The sequence below is a fragment of the Aethalodelphis obliquidens genome, unplaced genomic scaffold, assembly GCF_003676395.1.
Source record: "Aethalodelphis obliquidens isolate GAN/ISIS:26980383/991018 unplaced genomic scaffold, ASM367639v1 scaffold74, whole genome shotgun sequence".
Classification (NCBI taxonomy): Eukaryota; Metazoa; Chordata; class Mammalia; order Artiodactyla; family Delphinidae; genus Aethalodelphis; species Aethalodelphis obliquidens.
The window spans coordinates 4093969-4111358 of NW_020838018.1; the positions used below are offsets into that span (position 1 = coordinate 4093969).

Consider the following 17390-nt stretch of genomic DNA (forward strand, 5'->3'; position numbering starts at 1 on the left):
ACACTTGAATAATAGCTTAGCTGGGTACAGAATTCTAGACTGACAATTACAGTACTGTCCTCTGTCTTTTGTGGTTTTGTTACAAGTTCTGCTGTTCCTTTGTGGGTAATCTGACCTTTCCCCTCTTCGGCTACTTTTCATATTTCCCCCTTGTCTTTGCCGTTTCGAAGTGTCACTAGCTGTGAATTTAGTTTTATTTTAGCCTCAACGGGCCTCCGTGCCATTTCCAACATCATGCCTTCCATCAATTCTGTGAAATTCTCTACCAGTATCTCATGAAATATCGTTTCTCCCTTCCCCTTTATGTCTCCTTTGAAATCTCCTTCTTGATATATGCTGAATTTCTTTATGTGATTCCTCCAAACTATTCACCTACTTTTATATTTCCTGTCCTTTTAGAATCTTTAGCTAAGCACAGTCTACGGTCCATCAAGTTTTCTCATTTCGTCTACTACATTTTTCATTTCTAGAAGGTCTCTTTGGTTCCTTTTCAAACCCACCACTGCTTTTTCTTCCTTTATCTTTAATCCTTCTGGCTTCATTGTTTACTAGCTCATCACTCATCCTGGGCCTCTCTGAGTGTACTTTGTAATTTTCCCCTGCAGGGCTGGTTTTTCTGTGGGCATCCCTTTAGGACTGGGTTCCTGTAACAGGCAGTGTCAAATGTTCACGTTGATTCTTGGGCTCAGGGTTCCCCCACAACATTCTGGTAAATGTAAATGTGGTTTCCTGATGTGTGGATCCAAGTCTGATTTCTCATGGGAAAGCCTTCTGTGTTTCCCACCTCGAACCAGGCTTCAGGCAAGCCCTCTTCTCACCCTCCTGGGCTAATGAATGAAAACTCCCCCCTGTTTCCTTAGGTCTCCTAGGACTTAGCCACGGTGCCTAATCTACAACATCTCTGATCTCTGCCTCATGGGTTGCCTTCTGGCATGATATTGAAACCCAAGGCTTCTGATGTAACTAAGCCTAGCAGAATAGTTTCTACAGCAGGGGTGATATTTCATAGGCCTTATATTAAGGCATAAAAAATGTAAATTCCTTCATTTTTCTAAAACCAAACTTGATTTTTTTTCTCAACCCCTTATTTCTCCTGATTGAAGGAAATGTAATACATCCAATTCCAGGGAAATCAGTAACTTTAGCATGTTTAGTTATTTCATGTAATCTCAAAATCAGGATTTTCTACTTCTGGGTATCCTCTCTAGGGAAAGCTATTCCAGCGTCAAAACACTGAAGATTGATTTGTCTGTAGCTACCCTTTGCCTGCACCATCTTTTGCCAAAGTGTCCTCGTCTTATTGGTGCTCGTTCTACTCTGAAGCCCATGGATGCATCCCCATCTGCCCCGTGGCCACAAGGTGACACTGCTGAAGAGCTCACCATTGGAAAGCTCATGTCATAACAGTTGCACAACACCTGCAGAGTCCAACTCTTTGTCTCAGTTAAACTTTTTCCCAGGAAAACTGTGCCGTTCTCCATGGCTATAAACAAAGTGGAACCACCTGGGTGGTTCCTGCCTTGGCAGTCCAGGGCTATCACAATTTTGTTTCCTTCCTATTCCTGGCTCCTGGGCATTTCTCCATCTCTCTTGCAAGTTCATCTAAGCATTTACATCTTTTACGAATATTTTATTGAGCACTTGTATGTAATTTAAGTCTGAGGGAGGCCAAGTTAGTTTGGTCCACCATTACAACCATCATTCATTCTCTGGAGGCCGAAATGAAAGTAGAAAGAAAATTCTATGAAGACTAAGCACAATATTGCTTTCTCCCTTGGTGTTCAATTACCAGCCAGTTTTTCACCTCTCAGCTTCATTTCCTTTCCGTGTGAAATATGGCATTTGTACTGGCCATTGCTAAGTTCTCCTCTAGCTCACAAAGTCTTCCTTTAGAGTTGCCCCAAACCTCTCCAGACGCAACTGAACAGGCCAGGAGGAGCTAGGCATAGGCGACCGCAAATTCTGCTACCTTGGATCCGGTCAGCCCGCCACAGCGTTAAGAGAGGAGAACAGAAGTCTTCCCTTTTGATTATGCAAGGGAGGTTCCCCTTCCTCACAGCAGGGTCACTTCAACAACTGATGCTAATGCATTCCATCTCCCTGATGCCCAGGCCAGCTCTCTGCTTGCCCCTAAACTCTACACAGTGGAGCTTAGTCCAAGCATGAAAACATACTAAAGGCAGAGGTAACAAAGAACCTGTTTGCAGTGGACACCACTCCTGACCTCACAGTCAGATCAATGATTAACGATTTTTTTTTTTTTACACCAACTGACCGTCCACATATTCACCAACTTGGTCAAATGACTAAGGTGTTTGAGGATCTGCTTGTTTACCAGATCACACTGACTAGGCTGGGAGGAGATAAGGAGAGCCATGTGTACTAGGGTCATGAGGTCACAGGGCTTTGATTGGTGGGAAATAAAACAACCTGCCTAGAAGGGCAGGTGATGAGGGGACCCTGAGAGCCGGCGCAGAGGACAAAGCTGCTCTTCCCAGAAGGAAGTATTTACAGGCCAATAAATCCGTCGGGGGCAGTGGCAGGGGCTCAGACCTTCCCGCTGAGCTGTCTAGCGGTCTGCACGGAACCAGCAGCAGAAAGAGTTGGAGGAGGGGAGCTTACCAGGGGGAGCAACAGGGTCAGAGGAGGCTGTGAGACTAGAAAGGATGGAAATCAGAGAAAATGAGAAAAACAGGGGGAAATGAAATTAAAGGACCTGAGAGACAGAGAAAAGTAAGTAACAGTGTTTGGTGGAGAACAGGGTGCTGTGGGTTGAACTGTGTCCCCCAGTGAGATAGTGGTGCTGGAACCTGTGAATGTGACCTTACCTGGAAATTGAGTCATCGCAGATGTAATCAAACTGAGATGAGGACATATGGGTGGGCCCTAATCCAAAGGCTGGTGTCCTTTAAAGAGGGACATTTGGATACAGACACAGAGAAGATCACGTGAAAACAGAGGCAGAGATTGGAGTAATGCGGCCCCAAACCCGGGAATTGCATGGACTGCAGGCAGTGCCAGAAGCTAAGAGACATGGACGGTTCCTCCCTCAGAGCCTCCAGAAAGCGCTAACCCTGCCAACACCTTCATTTTGGACTTCTGGCCTCCACAACTGTGAGAATAAATTTCTGTTGCTTAAGGAACCTAGTTTGTGGTCCTTTGTTATGACAGCCCTTGGAAAATACTGCAGGGGGCTCGAGGGATTGAGGAATAAAAGCAGAAGAGAGGGAGAAGGAAGGAGACCATTTGACAAACAGGGTGACACCCACATCCTTTCAAAGGGACAGGGACACAGATACATTCACACACACACACACACACACACACACACACACACACACACGAACACACTTGGAGGGTTCAGGCATAGGAAGACAGACCCAGACCCAGAAAACCAGATGCAGGCACCGGCAGGCTCAGAGAGAGAGAAGCACACACAAAAACCAGGTGGCTGGGAGTACATAGGACTTGGTGCATATCAGGGGTGGGTCATAGGGAGAGAAACACACACACACACACACACACACACACACACACACACACAGACGCACACACCTGAGACAGACGTTAGACAAGCACACATGAGCAAGCTCCCTGCAGTTTGGTGTTCAAACTCAGTGGGCTGAAGAAGAATGACTGCCTCTCTGTCACCTTCAATAGGGACAACAATGGATGGTCCGGCCAGACAATGGCCACCAGTTGCCGTGACTACATACCAGCTGACGTGCAGGTCTCCAGCAGCTACCCTGGGAGAGTGAGTGGAGGACATGAGAAGGAGAAGCAGAGAGGAAGGCTTGGAGGCAGAGACTGGCCTCATGCTCCTGGAAGCAGGCTGTGTCCCCGCCCTCCCCAGAGTGGGCTCCCGTGCACGTGTACGAGCTCCCGTGCCACCCAATCCGCCCCGGACAACATGACTGTGTACATTTCGAAATCTCTCATCTGTAGGTTGAGGCTTTCTCCCAACATGGCTGAGTTTGTCCAGATCCCGGGCAGCCCAATGGGCTCTGCAAATTCACAGCCGGCAGGAGGGTCAGGGGAGCTCAACGAGCAGCCTTCACCTCGAGAGTGGCCAGGGATCAGAGCCTGGAAACCCATGTTACATCTGTCCAGAGGAAGTGGGGCAACATTTTAGGCCCTCCGCTCACTGTCTGGGGGAGCCCCAGGTTTCCATGACCAGCCAGGGGACACCCAGAGGGGAGGTGCCAAGTTTCCAGCCACAGACTTAACGCTAACTGTGTCTGCAAGCAGGGTGCTGTTTTCAAGTTTACCCCCGTCAGCCCTGGAGACCCTCACTCTCTAGTAAACTGCAGGAAACACTGACACACACATTCACACACACATCAAGAGTTCCAGAATAAAACAGAAATGCACCCAACATATATGCTAATCAATCCTTGTGTCCTATGTGAATCGGGAACCAGGCACCCAGTAAACAGACATCAGGCATCGTCTTCATGCCAACATGGTGAACTCTGTTGATGGCTTTTTTTTCTCTGTCCCAGGAAATTTTAGTTCAGCACTGCTGCACAGCGTGTCACAAATAGCAGGGGGCAGCCTGGTGAGTAAGGCATCGACTCCGGCCCTGTGATTTAGAATGCCCTACAGATCACCTCTCATTGCAACACATCCTCAAGTGGGGAGAGTCAGGAATTCCCCTTCTAGTTTCAGTGGGGATGATGAGTAGTCCTCCTCTTAAGACAGGAGACACAAGCAAGCGAGTCTATTTTGGGAGGTTGCAGGACGAACAAGATGGGTACCACCTGTCTGGGCTCTCAGAAATGATCCACTTCCCACACACATTCCAAAGTACTGATTTTACAAAACCAGAGATGTGTTACATATGCATTTAAAATACAGCCTTGGAACAAAAGAGCAAATGGTTTCTAGGCCAAATGCACACTTTTGTAAGTATATAATAATAAATAGTGTGTCTAATATAGCAAAGAATATAAAACTCCTGTTAAATATCGCTATAACCGGAGTCGTAAGCCTTCAGTCCTAACAGTGACAGTACTTTGGAATACAGAAATTTCAGGCAAACGTTTCAGCTGTAAATCACAGTGTCTTTTGTATTCATTTTTTCCTTCTAGACTCTGGGATCTCTCTCTCTCTCTCTGAATACCAACCACCAATTATATGTTAAGTGCTCAATCTTGGCCCAGTGCATTTGAACTCAAATGCTTTTTACGCTTGTAACTAATTCTCAGATCCTGTTTTGCTTGGTGACAGACTGGCCCGCTGGCCGTTTCCACCTGCCTGCAATTTTACAGATGCGTGGGCATCATAAATGGTAACTGGGTTAAAGAAATGGCTCATACAGTCCATTCGGCTATTATTATTTTTTTATATATGATTTAAGCCAAATGTGGCCAAGTAGTAATGCTCCCTGAAGCTCTTTAAACAAAAAAATGCGCGGAATAATAAATTTGGCATTGCCAGGCCAGTTCCTTCAGTCACTGAGGGTGCGAGAAGGAGGTCGGGGGATCAGAAAGGAAGAGTGGATGGAGTCCTCGTTTGTGCAAGAGCCATAACCCATAAGGAAGTAAAATCGCACGACAGGACTAGACAATTGTGTTGCAAGGGAATAACTGAGGCCTCTGGGTCTCCCTGGGGGGCCATTCACCAGGCTCCTGTCCCTGAGGGGCTGTTGTGGTCTCGATGCTTAGAAACTGATGGACACACTGAAAATCATAACTGTGATAATGACAAATGGCCTCAGTATCCAGCCACTGCTTTCTGGGTGAGCGCTATACCCCTTCCATCCCTCCAACGGCTGGGGGTGAGATGTGGCCGAGAGCAGTGCCCGGACCCCAACAGGATGGTGGAGCGCCACTCAGTCCAGGCCTGTCTTCTGGCCAAGCCAAGCACGGACCGCTGCCCTCACCATGCTTCACTATCCGGTGCTGCCACTACAGAAAAGGGGCCCAGCTTGCTGTGGTCCTCTGCATCCTTTTTTATTGCCTTTTTACAAGCGTGCACACATGCTCACAGACACGTGTACACACACACGTACACCCGCTTGACAAGTTAACTTCTGCAATTGGTATTTCTGTGCCCTGGAGAAGCTTCCAAACTCTAACTGAAACTCCCCTCAGCCCTGCACACACACTGATGTGCACACAGTGGCAACACAATCACAAGTGGGTTAACAAAATCGAGAGGCAACCCAATCCCAACGAAGCAGAGGACGTTAGAAAGCGTCCTGTTCTAGGCTGGAGAAGTTGCTCGAATACCAAAAAGGAGGTCAAGGAATCCCACCCAAGCCACTGAAGCTGACTAATTGATGTTTGGAGCTTACGGCTAGTTGGCAATAAAGTTTCTATGACCGTTCAGCCCATGGTCATTCAGCACCTCGATTAGCAAATGCATCTTCCAACCAAGTGGACCAGGAGTCCAGCGGCTGCTTCTGCCTCCTTTAGGGCAGCTGTGAACACTCGGCTTGAAGAACAGCAGTGGCCAGTGCAGCACTCCTTCCCGGCCCCTGCACACCCCAGCCCATGCCCACAAGGAGGCCCCGCTCTGCCTGGAGGGAGAGGTCTGCACATCTAAACACAGCCCCAGAGCACGTTTTCCCGAGGGAATATTAGCGTCCACGGAATGACTGCAGGTTGGATTTTAGGCTGTTACTGTGGCTCGTCCACTTATTTAGCCACACCTTCCTCCTAATGCCCCTCTACTTCCCCTCCATCATCCTCCAGAGCTGCCAGGGAGATCTTCACAGACAGTAAATCAGGTTACACCACGTCCCAGGCTTTCCAGAATGAAGGGCGTCTCTTACAATGAAATAGAGCTTTCTCCTGCCATCTAAACAGCTGTGCATGCTCTCCTAGGGCTGCCCAACAGAACTTTCTTTGATAATGGAATGCTCTAGATCTGTACTGCCCATATCATGGTGGCTTCTAGCCACAGGTGGCCCCTGAACACTTGAAATATAGCTAGTAAGACCAAGGAACTGGAGTCAATTTTATGTAATTTTAATTGACTTAAATTTAAAGACCCACACATGGCTGATGGCCATGGTACTGGACCCAAAAACCTCTCCAACCTCAGCTCCCCCAGCCCATAAGCCCCCACCTTCTCCCAGCTGCCCCAGGACACCGAGTCCTCTTGGCCTCAAGGTCTTTTCACAGGCTTCTGCCTTGGCCCCAGACACACCCTCCCCCCACCTTCTTTTAGCGAATGTCAGATGTTCAGACCTCAGCACAACATCCTTTCCTTAAACCAAGACATCCTTTCCTTTCCTTCCAGTTCACCACACCCTCATTTCTTCCTTCAGACTACTCTTCACAACTCCTAGTTTTATAACTTAACAGTTTTCCCTTACGATGCCAATTCCCCAGTCCAGTAAACTCTGAGAGGCAGAGACACACTTGTTTTGATCACCAGTTGTGCCCAGCCTCACACAGTACCTGGTACGGAGCAGTCAGGAAATCTGTGTGGGCTGTCTCGATTTTGAGCTCAGTCACACTTGTGAGAAGTGATTTCAGAATCTAACCATCAAAAAGTATCTTTCTTCCTAAGAAACCTCCCCTGAGGCCCAGCATTGTACACAAGCTTCCAGAGACCAGGTCTTGTCTGCCTGGGGAACACATCCTTGTCCCAGTAGAGGCTCTCCCCTAACAAGCAAGGTCACAGCGACCAAAGTAGGACTGTAGGAGGCGGTCGACTGAGGAAACTAACTTGTGTATTTACTGCATAACATACTAAAGAGGAAAATCCCTGTCAAGGAGCCTCCAGACACCAGGTGCTACGAACAGCATGCAGATCCACGCACTCTTTTTTTTTTTAATTGGAGTATAGTTGATTTACAGTGTTGTGTTAGTTCAGGTGTACAGCAAAGTAAATCAGTTACACATATACATATATCCACTCATTTTTAGATTCTATTCCCATGTAGGTCATTACAGAGTATTGAGTAGAGTTCCCTGTGCTATAAAATGGGTCCTTATTAGTTACCTATTTTATATATAGTAGTGTGTATATGTCAATCCCAATCTCCCAATTTATCCCTCCCACCCCCTTTCGCCCCTGGTAACCATACATTTGTTTTCTACATCTGTGACTCTATTTCTGTTGATTTAAACGACTGTTCCGAGGCCAGAAGGGAGCAGCTCTCTGTGTGACCCCAAGAGGCCCTTTCAGGACACAGAGGGACATCTGGTCAACTCGGCTGAGACTGGTGGACTTGAGTCATTGCTGCTCAATCCCCAGGAGACCCAGACTTGGACACGTGGAGGTGAACACATTCCTGAGGGAACACAGGGACCTTCAATGTGCAAGGGGCTGAGAAACTAATATGGATTTCTGGGTTCCGAATAATGCTTAAAAAAAGAAATTAAACAGAAATGAAGTGGTTGTTTTAATCGTTAATTGTTATACACTGAACTGTGTCCCCCCCATATTCACATGTTGAAGCCCTAACCCCATGTGTGTGACAGTATTTGAAGGAGAGGCCATTGGGAAGTAATTAGGGTTAAAATGAGGTCATGAGGGTGGGGCCCCCAGGAAGGGATCCGAATCTTTATAAGACAGGAAGAAACCAGAGCCCGCTCTCTCTCCCTGTGAGGACACAGCAAGATTGCACTGCCTACAAACCAGGAAGAGTGCCCTCACTAGGACCTGGCCATGCCAGCACCTTGATCTCAGACTTCCAGCCTCCGGGACTGTGAGGAATAAATATCTGTTGATTAAGCCATCCAGTCTGTGGTGTTTTGTTGTGGCAGCTCAAGCTGACTGAGGCAATAAGCTAAGGCAATATGGTGACAGCGGATAAAGAAGGAAAATCGTCACTTCTTCAAGTGACTGGGCTGCATCACAGGAAATGGGGTCTATCGACTCTACAAATCTAAGATGCCAACAAAGAGTGCCAAGTGAACAGTAACCCTTACAGTGACCTCTGGGAAAGCCCGGAGCAACAAGACAAAGAACATGGTCTTTGGTGATCCTTTGCAGGAGGGCCACCTGCCCGCCCTGAGATGCCCCTTAGTCTGGACAATTACACCTCGACAATAAGCCCAGAAGACAGCCACTTGTCCTCAGGAGACTTCGTGGTCAAGCCAGGAGTCCGGCTCTTAAGGCTCCACTCAGGCCCACGAAACATCCCCAAAGCCCCTTCCTCCCTCCAGTGGCGATCTGTCTACCCCTGCCCTCTATCTCCCACCCACCCACAGGCTTCTGACTAGCTCCAACCAGCCCTCAGCACCCTCACAACTGTGTCAAGAGACACAGATGTGGAGGGAGGCAGACCACTGCACGGATACTAAGCAGGACCCTGTGGGGTTCCTGGGCACAAAAGCCTGTGCCCCCCATTTCTTGATTACAGGAAATAGGCTTCATTCAGCCTCCATGCTCTTCCCTGAGTTCCAATGGGCAGTTCCAACAGTTGCTAATCAGGGAAGGGAGAGGATGTGGAGACAAGGGAGGAACAGTCAAGAAACAATAGTGCAGCCTTGGGGCAGGGTCCTGGTTCCCCCTCAAGGGATACACATAACAATATCTTTGAGCTGTTTTGCAGAAACTGAAACCCCCACCTGGTGGGAGAAGTGAAAGGTATGCTGCTCACAAGCATGTAGACCCCAGACCAGTTAGAACCAGAAGGTTGATGATGCTGACTCCCACTTACCTCACCACCAACCAGTCAGAAGAATGTCCACAAGCTGATCACGCCCTCTTTGAACCACTATATAAAACTCCTCACTACCCCCTCCAGGTTGGGACACACAGTTTTGAGGGCATTAGCCTGCTGTGACCCCCCTCTGCCTGGCAAAGCAATAAATGTATTCTTTTCTACTTCACCCAAAACTCTGTCTCCGAGATTTGATTCAGTGTTGGGATACAGAGGCTGGATTCGACTTCACACCCAGCCATGGGGCAGCACTGGGCCACAGGGGACCCTGACCATCCATTTCATCCGGCCAGGCCTTGAGTAGAATGGCACTGTGAGCCCCTCTACATGGTACTATGAAAACACTTTCGAACCCTTGCATTCAAAGAGCACTTCAAAATTTACCTTTTAGAGTTGGAATAGGGCTGTCGTGTCCATCCAGTTGTCCCAAAGGGTCATTCGGGTCGGGAACCTCTGCTTGCCCTGTGCAAAAAGAGCACAGCACACACATTACTGAGATTTCCCTTCAGGACCTTTACTCTGCTTCTCCTGCAGAGACAATAGTGTTTCAGCAAAACTCCCCACTGTATAGAAAACCTAGAGGGATAAGGCGTTATGGTAGCTTCCAGAGGACTTTTCTAGCATCAGATTTGATACAACAGCAAAAGTGATTCTTGCTTTATCCCAAGAACAGCAAAATGCCAATGCTTTGCAGCACATACAGAGGAAGCAAACATGTGGCTGAAGTTTCATTAAGGGAAAGAGAGAGAGATTAAAACACGGGCTGGCAAAATTAAACACTCTGGAGCCAGAGGCAGCAGGTGGCCCTCCAAATAGAGGCCCCTGGTAATTCTGAATAAATTCAGAATTGGAGGGTTTCTTCAGCAGCTCATTCCCCTCCCGGCCCCCAGACCCACCGGCAGCCAGCAGCCAAGGACTGATCTACCCATAACTGTAAGGACAGAAGTTTCTGATCCTTATGGCAATTGCAACCCCACATCTCAGAGGCTGTGTCAGAGGGAGCAGCCACCCCCAAAATCATAAACACCAATGGCAAGAACAGATCTGGTCTGTTCAAGTGGGAATACAACACAGAGTCATGGGTCCCCCGTCCTGGAATGCCGGGGAAGGGTGGGCAGGTGTGACTGATGACCTAGAAACCGTATGGGGCCTCATAGAGACCCTTCTCAATATCCCAACGCAGTTTACTTTCAAGACTTTCACCCCATACCTTGGCCTTGACTGGGTCGCACTGGTTGGAGATGGGGGTAGAAATGGCAAAGTCAAGGGTGACTCTGACAACACATCTGGATGAATCTGGGTTTATAGCATCAAAGCCTGTCAAAGAGTGGGACACACATACGATGGAAAATGATGCAGCTTAGAAAGAAGGAAATCCTGACACGCGTTACAACATGGATGAAACTTGAAGACATTATGCCGAGTGAAATAGCCTGACACAGAAAAACAAATACTATATGATTAATGAGATACCTAGAGTAGTGAAATTCAAAGAAAGTAGAGTGGGTCACAGGGATTGTGGGGAGGCAGAATGGGCAGTTAGTGTTTGTTTAATAGGGACAGAGTTCCATTTTGGGAAGATGAGAAAGTTCTGAGGCTGGATAATGGTGACGGTTTTACAACAATGCGAATGTACTTGAAGCCACTGAATTGTGCACTGAAAATGGTTAAGATGGTAAATTTTATGTTATGTGTATTTACCACATTTAAAAAAAATTATTAAAGGCGGTTTATAATTCAATATTGGGTCACCCCACTTGCCTCTCAAATGAGAGACGAGAACTAACAAAGCCCCCGGACACTTCAGATCCCGCTTAAGATGAGGCCTTGCTCAGAAAAACTGGTGTCTAAAAGTGCAGTACAAGTGATTTTCAGGCAGAACCAGGTACGCAAGACTCTTCAAATTATTTAGCTAAACAAACACTGGCCGGTTTACACTTAAGGGTACCCGTGTGTCTAAGCTGATCCTCTCTACCCGCTTGTTCCTAAGTCACAGGACACTCGAGGCGACGCATCAGCTTGCAATGCCCTTAGAATTCAGGCCCAGTTCCCAAGCAACCAACAGGAGACATTATTTCTGAATGGGCCCATGGCTTTTCACATTCAATTATGGTAGAGTCCTTTCTATCACTCCCAGTCCAAACTTACCCACCCGTCAGAAGCCATGCACCCGTACCATCTTTCATAAAATGTCCTTGATCAACCATTCAGAAGTAACACCTTTTAAAACTATGCCCCAGGAGACTTCCCTGGTGGTACAGTGGTTAAGAATCCACCTTCCAATGCAGGGTACTCGGGTTTGATCCCTGGTCAGGGAACTAAGATCCCACATGCCCGGGGTAACTAAGCCCATGGGCTCTAGAGCCCGCATGCCACAACTAGAGAGAAGCCTGAGCACTGCAACGAAGAGCCCGCGCGCCACAGTGGAGGATCCCGCATGCCTCAACTAAGACCCGACGCAGCCAAATAAGTTAATAAATATTAAAAACAAAACAAACCAAAACAAACTGTACACCTCTCCGGTGGCAATCACATCATTCTCTGAATTAATAGTTGCATATGTTTTAATTTTCCTCAATGGATTGTAAACAGCTGGAGGACATCAGATGCTGCATCTCTATTGAGGGCTAATGGTCCTAGCACTAAAACCTAGACAGAATCTGGGGCTGCTACAGGACAGGGACAAGCATGAGCTATGTAAGCCAATCAACGCAGTTCAGTTGAGGTTTGAAATTTTAAATTGGCATGTTACACATACCATCACTCAGCACTGTTTAAATGTAGAGAGACCACAGGAAATCAAACACACTTGTACTATATACACATATCTGAAAGAGGCATAAAAATTATTAACTGCTTAGAAATTGACAAATGGTGTAAAACAGTCAAATAAATATACACTCTGAAGAAAAATAAGCGCCATTAGCCCAATTCCACTGGGCACAAGGCTCCTGGCTCTTCCAAGGCAGCTTTTAGTTTGGAAGCATAAGTATTTTCATGAGCATCCCAGCCGGGGTGTGGACATGCGCACTCTTCATGGGAGAAGAGCCGGAGGTGATCCAAATGCTTCTGTTGACTCATGAGCAGATGTCACCCCCACAGAGACATGCAAAGTTGTTCTCGACATTAGAAGTGCTGAGATTCTCCCTGAATACATTGCCCTGGTCAGCACATATGCTGGAATTTGATTTTTTGTTTCTCCTCAGCCTTCATTTTTACCCTAGGTAAAATTTAGCGTGGGCATTTGAGCAAGAGAGCACCATCTACATATTTGGAAAAACAGGTAAGTTTCAAGTAGCCCACCAGGCTAATATCAGGGACCCCAAGCTTTGGGGCTTAGATGTGAAAGCACACAGTGGCTGAGATCCTGCCCATTTCCTCTGCAAGCCAAATGTGTGAATAAATTCACGATATCCAATCACTTCGGTCCTTAGAACTGACACCTTAAGTTCCAGCAAAACTAGGCCCTATTGTTGCTTCCTGAGAAATAAGGGCAGTATTTACATTCTGAAGTTAAGAGTCTTCATTCTCCTACAGTGCAGAACAGCCATCTTTACTCAAGATGCTGCACCTCCTAAAATTTACAAGCAAAATGTAACAGGGGCAAATGTGAACCTGGGGCATGGGGACAAGTGAGACCAGGGTCTAGTGCCTTGGCAGATTCCAACAGGATTTCTCCTGGCCCTAAAAGGGTCAAGAACAACCGAAAGGAAAAAAAAATGAAACAAACATAAAACAGAAACAACAAAACTGCCACCCACGCATCAAAGTGCCACTACTACTTATCTGAAATTACATAGGTAATTTAAATGTCCTCTTTTATTTTTCAACATCTTTACAATGAACAAGCATCAAGCTTTTAACTGACATAATTCATATACCACAAAAGTCCACATTTTAAAGTCTATAATCAAGTGGTTTTTAATATATTCACAAAGTTGTTCAACCGTCTCCACTATGTAATTCTGCAATATTTTATCACCTCCAAAAGTAACCTTGTTCCCATTAGCAGTCCCCCGGAATCTCACCTCCCCCAGACCCTGTAACCACTAACCTGCTTTGTGTCTCTATGGATTTATCTGTTTGGGCCGTTTTATATAAATGGAATCATACAATATGTGGGTTTTTGAACAAATATTAATTTTATTAGGTTTTTAAAATTTCATGCCCAAAAAGAGAGAAAAAAAAAAGAAGGCTAGAGAGAAGCACACTGTACTAGGTGATTAGCAAAGGCCATTAAATGCTACATCAGCACATCAGGCTACTGCCCAGACCCTGTGGGGAGGTTTTGGCTGCCCAAGTAGACAGGATGTGGAGGATGAATGGGAGACACAGTGATGACTAAAGGATGAAAGACAGAGAACTATGGAAAGCTAGACAACTAGGATTATTTATCCAAAGATATGACGGTTTAGGAGCTAAAAGTCTCACTTGGAAGAGACCAGCACACGTTCACATTCCTGCTGTAGATAAGACATGGCTCGTGACAAGAAGGACTAAGGAAGGATTTCATCACTGCGAGTTCAGGGGCCACCAAAATGAATGCAGCATTGGGAACTCGTGTCGTCTGCTTTCTCCCCGACTAGCACGTTCTTCTGCAGGTCACCAGGGCTGGACGAATGACCTCTATCCACCTTCTTCACCCCATAAGCCACCTTGGCAATTACTGCCAGCCCAGTTCAGTCAGCGATTAGTCCAAGGTGGTGAGAGTCCAGTCAGATCTCCCACATGGTTGTCCTGAGTGTTTCTTTACACAAAGGTCCCCTTGGGTTTACCTGATGCCGGTACTCTCACCCCAGCTGGCTGACTGGAGATGGGGAAGACCTAAAGAGAGAAAAGGTTCTGGGAGGAATTGGCTGCCCTAACTCCTCAGGACTTAATTATTGTTTTCTGAAAACTAGGCTATTACTTGGAGTAAATCTACATGTCCTTCGTTTTGGTAAAATACTAAAAGTTGTACTAACACCACACGTGTCCATGAAGAATGTGAATTCATGGGGGCTTCCTTGGTGGTGCAGTTGTTAAGAATCACCTGCCAATGCGGGGGACATGGGTTCGAGCCCTGGTCCGGGAAGATCCCACATGCCGCAGAGCAACTAAGCCCGTGCGCCACAACTACTGAGGCCCGCGCGCCTGGAGCCCGTGCTCCGCGGCGGGAGAGGCCACTGCAATGAGAAGTCCACGTGCTGCAACGAAAAGTAGCCCCCGCTCCTCACAACTAGAGAAAAGCCCGTGTGCAGCAACAAAGACCCAACGCAGGCAAAAATAAAAATGAATTAAAAAAAATAAACTTATTTAAAAAAATGTGAATTCATGACGCTCTAACCTTTTCCATTGGATGTGAGTGATCTTCACTGTAAAACAACACATAGGGCGACAATGTAAAGCTACCAGAAAACTCAAACCTTTGATAGCATCAGTCAGGTAGTGATCATTAACTCTTTATTAGTTTTTTGATGTTTAAAGAAAGGAGAGCATTGGGCTTCCCTGGTGGCGCAGTGGTTGAGAGTCCACCTGCCGATGCAGGGGACACGGGTTCGTGCCCTGGTCCGGGAAGATCCCACATGCTGCGGAGCGACTGGGCCCGTGATCCATGGCCGCTGAGACTGCGCGTCTGGAGCCTGTGCTCCGCAACGGGAGAGGCCACAACAGTGAGAGGCCCACGTACCGGAAAAAAAAAAATTACCCATCATTTATAAAAAAGAAAGGAGAGCATTTAATATGGAAAAATTTAAGTGTGGCTGGTTGCCATGCAATGATACATTAAGTGTATACTTTCATCCATGTCAAAATTACACTTTAAAACCTAGAGCAAAGACTAACTACAATGTGGTAACCAGAGTGGGATCCTAGAACAAAAAAAAAGATATCCAAAAGTCCAAAGAAAGATGAATAGTATGGATTTTAGTAAAGAATAATGCGTTGATCTTGGCATATCCGCTGTGACAAAGGTACCACACTAATGTAAGATTTAACACTAAGAGGAAGCAGAGTACGAGGAATATGCAAACCTCTGCCCTATCTTCACACAGTAAAAAGTTTGTTGAAGAACAATTAAACATTCTTCCACACTGGTCAAGCACTTAACCAAGGCTCACAAGTAAAGAAGAGCTGTAGGAAAGATCCTATCTCCAAACAGCCTTAATGGTGCAAGCCAGGCATGAACATTAACCGTGTGACACAGATTCACAGAATCTGATACAGTTTATTCAAAGATTCAACAGCATAACAGTGAATGCTCAGCAATTAAATCACTTTTGAGAATATCGGGTTTTGAGCTAAATTTTACGTTAATTGTCATGGCATGGTGATACTGGCTCCTAACCTGATACTTAGCATGTATTCTTAGCAGCACTTATCACTGTCCCGTATATTCAGGGTTGAACCAATTGGTGTCTGAAGAAAGACCAGATGAAAGGATGCATTGTTGATGTCGCTGGGCTGGTTAAAAAATCAGGGTTTCCCACAAGCCCGCAATAGCTGGAAATGCACGGCCGGCCCAAATGGGTGCAAATTCTGAGTAATTAGAAACCGTGCCTCAGCCAAACAAGATCTCCTACAGACCTTCTCTCAACACAGGCCTCTAATGTGACATCTTGATTTAAGGCATCAGTCAGGTAAGAGAAATTTATATCTGCAAAGTACAAGTGGGTCTGTTCTGATTTCCAGGCTCCTTCTCTGGTCTTAAAATACAGCTCTCTCATTAAGAGCAGAGACATTTGATTAAGAGAGAGTTCACTAATGAAGTTCAACCCACACCCTTGGATTTGAGTACATGTGCTACTCTGTTTTTGATTTGTGTTTCTCTTAAAAAATGTTTTGTTATTCAGACTATTCACCCATTAATCTCTACCTGTTGATGTGAATCAGTACACTTGTGATTTAATTATATGCAGTCTCTGGCCTATTCGGACAACTTCAAAGCAGCCTCCTTTTAATTAGTGATGGTATTTCATTCACCAAAGCTTTGCATTCTTGGATTTGGTCGTCCTTAATGACGGTGTCATTTCCAGAATATGAGAACGAACAGCAGTCAGGGCACATGGGTAAAAGACCACAGCCTGAAAGGGAGGACCGTGCGGCAGGCCAGGAGCCTCTGGAAGGGCAAGCATGGATTTTATGATGAGCTGTGCTGCATGAAAAGTCAGCACATCCACTGGCAACTGGAAACGTCCATAATGTGTTCCAGAACAATCACTTAGCTCAGCAACACGTCAAACTGAAAACATCCGTGATGCTGGAAATGCAACAATTTAAGGAAAAGAATGAATAACTGGAAAGGAGCAGAGTATAGAATCCTAAAAGGTGAGTCCATTAGCCTGGGAACTGGGCCAGAGAAAGTATGTCCATAGTAAAGAGACTCGATAATGTTTCTGGGAATGCGCTTACTAAAACATCACACCGTGTGTCTCAACTGCCAGCTAGAAAACCACACGGCGTTCAAGGTGAGCTGCCAGTATCTAATCGGCAGTAGTCTTAACAGTCTGTAATTTTTCATTTCGTTATTTTGAACCTGGAGTTGAGCAAATATTAGCCTCTGGGTCTACATTCCTTAAGGGGCTGACCTAACTCTGCTCTGGAAATACAAAGTTAAATCCAACAACCTGAAAATGGAGTGACCAGTGTCTCTCTCCAATTTAACCTTCACTTTGATTCTACTTCCACAGCAAAAATATCAAACCCCCAAAAGAGTCCAGGCACAGGCCCAATGCCCTCCAACATTGCTGTCATAATGCTTTTCCTACCTCTGTCACAGACAGCCCCC

At 46.3% G+C, this 17390-nt stretch overlaps 1 protein-coding gene across 3 annotated transcripts in view; it reads right to left on the bottom strand.

The window, feature by feature from the left end:
- Positions 1-17390, bottom strand: part of ROR2 (ROR family WNT receptor 2) — a 218267-nt gene that overhangs the window by 37853 nt on the left and 163024 nt on the right. For all 3 annotated transcript variants that reach the window (XR_003429790.1, XM_027091968.1, XM_027091969.1), the window contains exon 2: positions 10010-10087. Coding sequence is in view for 2 of the 3 variants with exons in the window: in XM_027091968.1 (XP_026947769.1) it covers positions 10010-10087 (78 nt within the window). In the remaining variant the exon portion in view is untranslated. The remainder of the gene's footprint in view (positions 1-10009; positions 10088-17390) is intronic.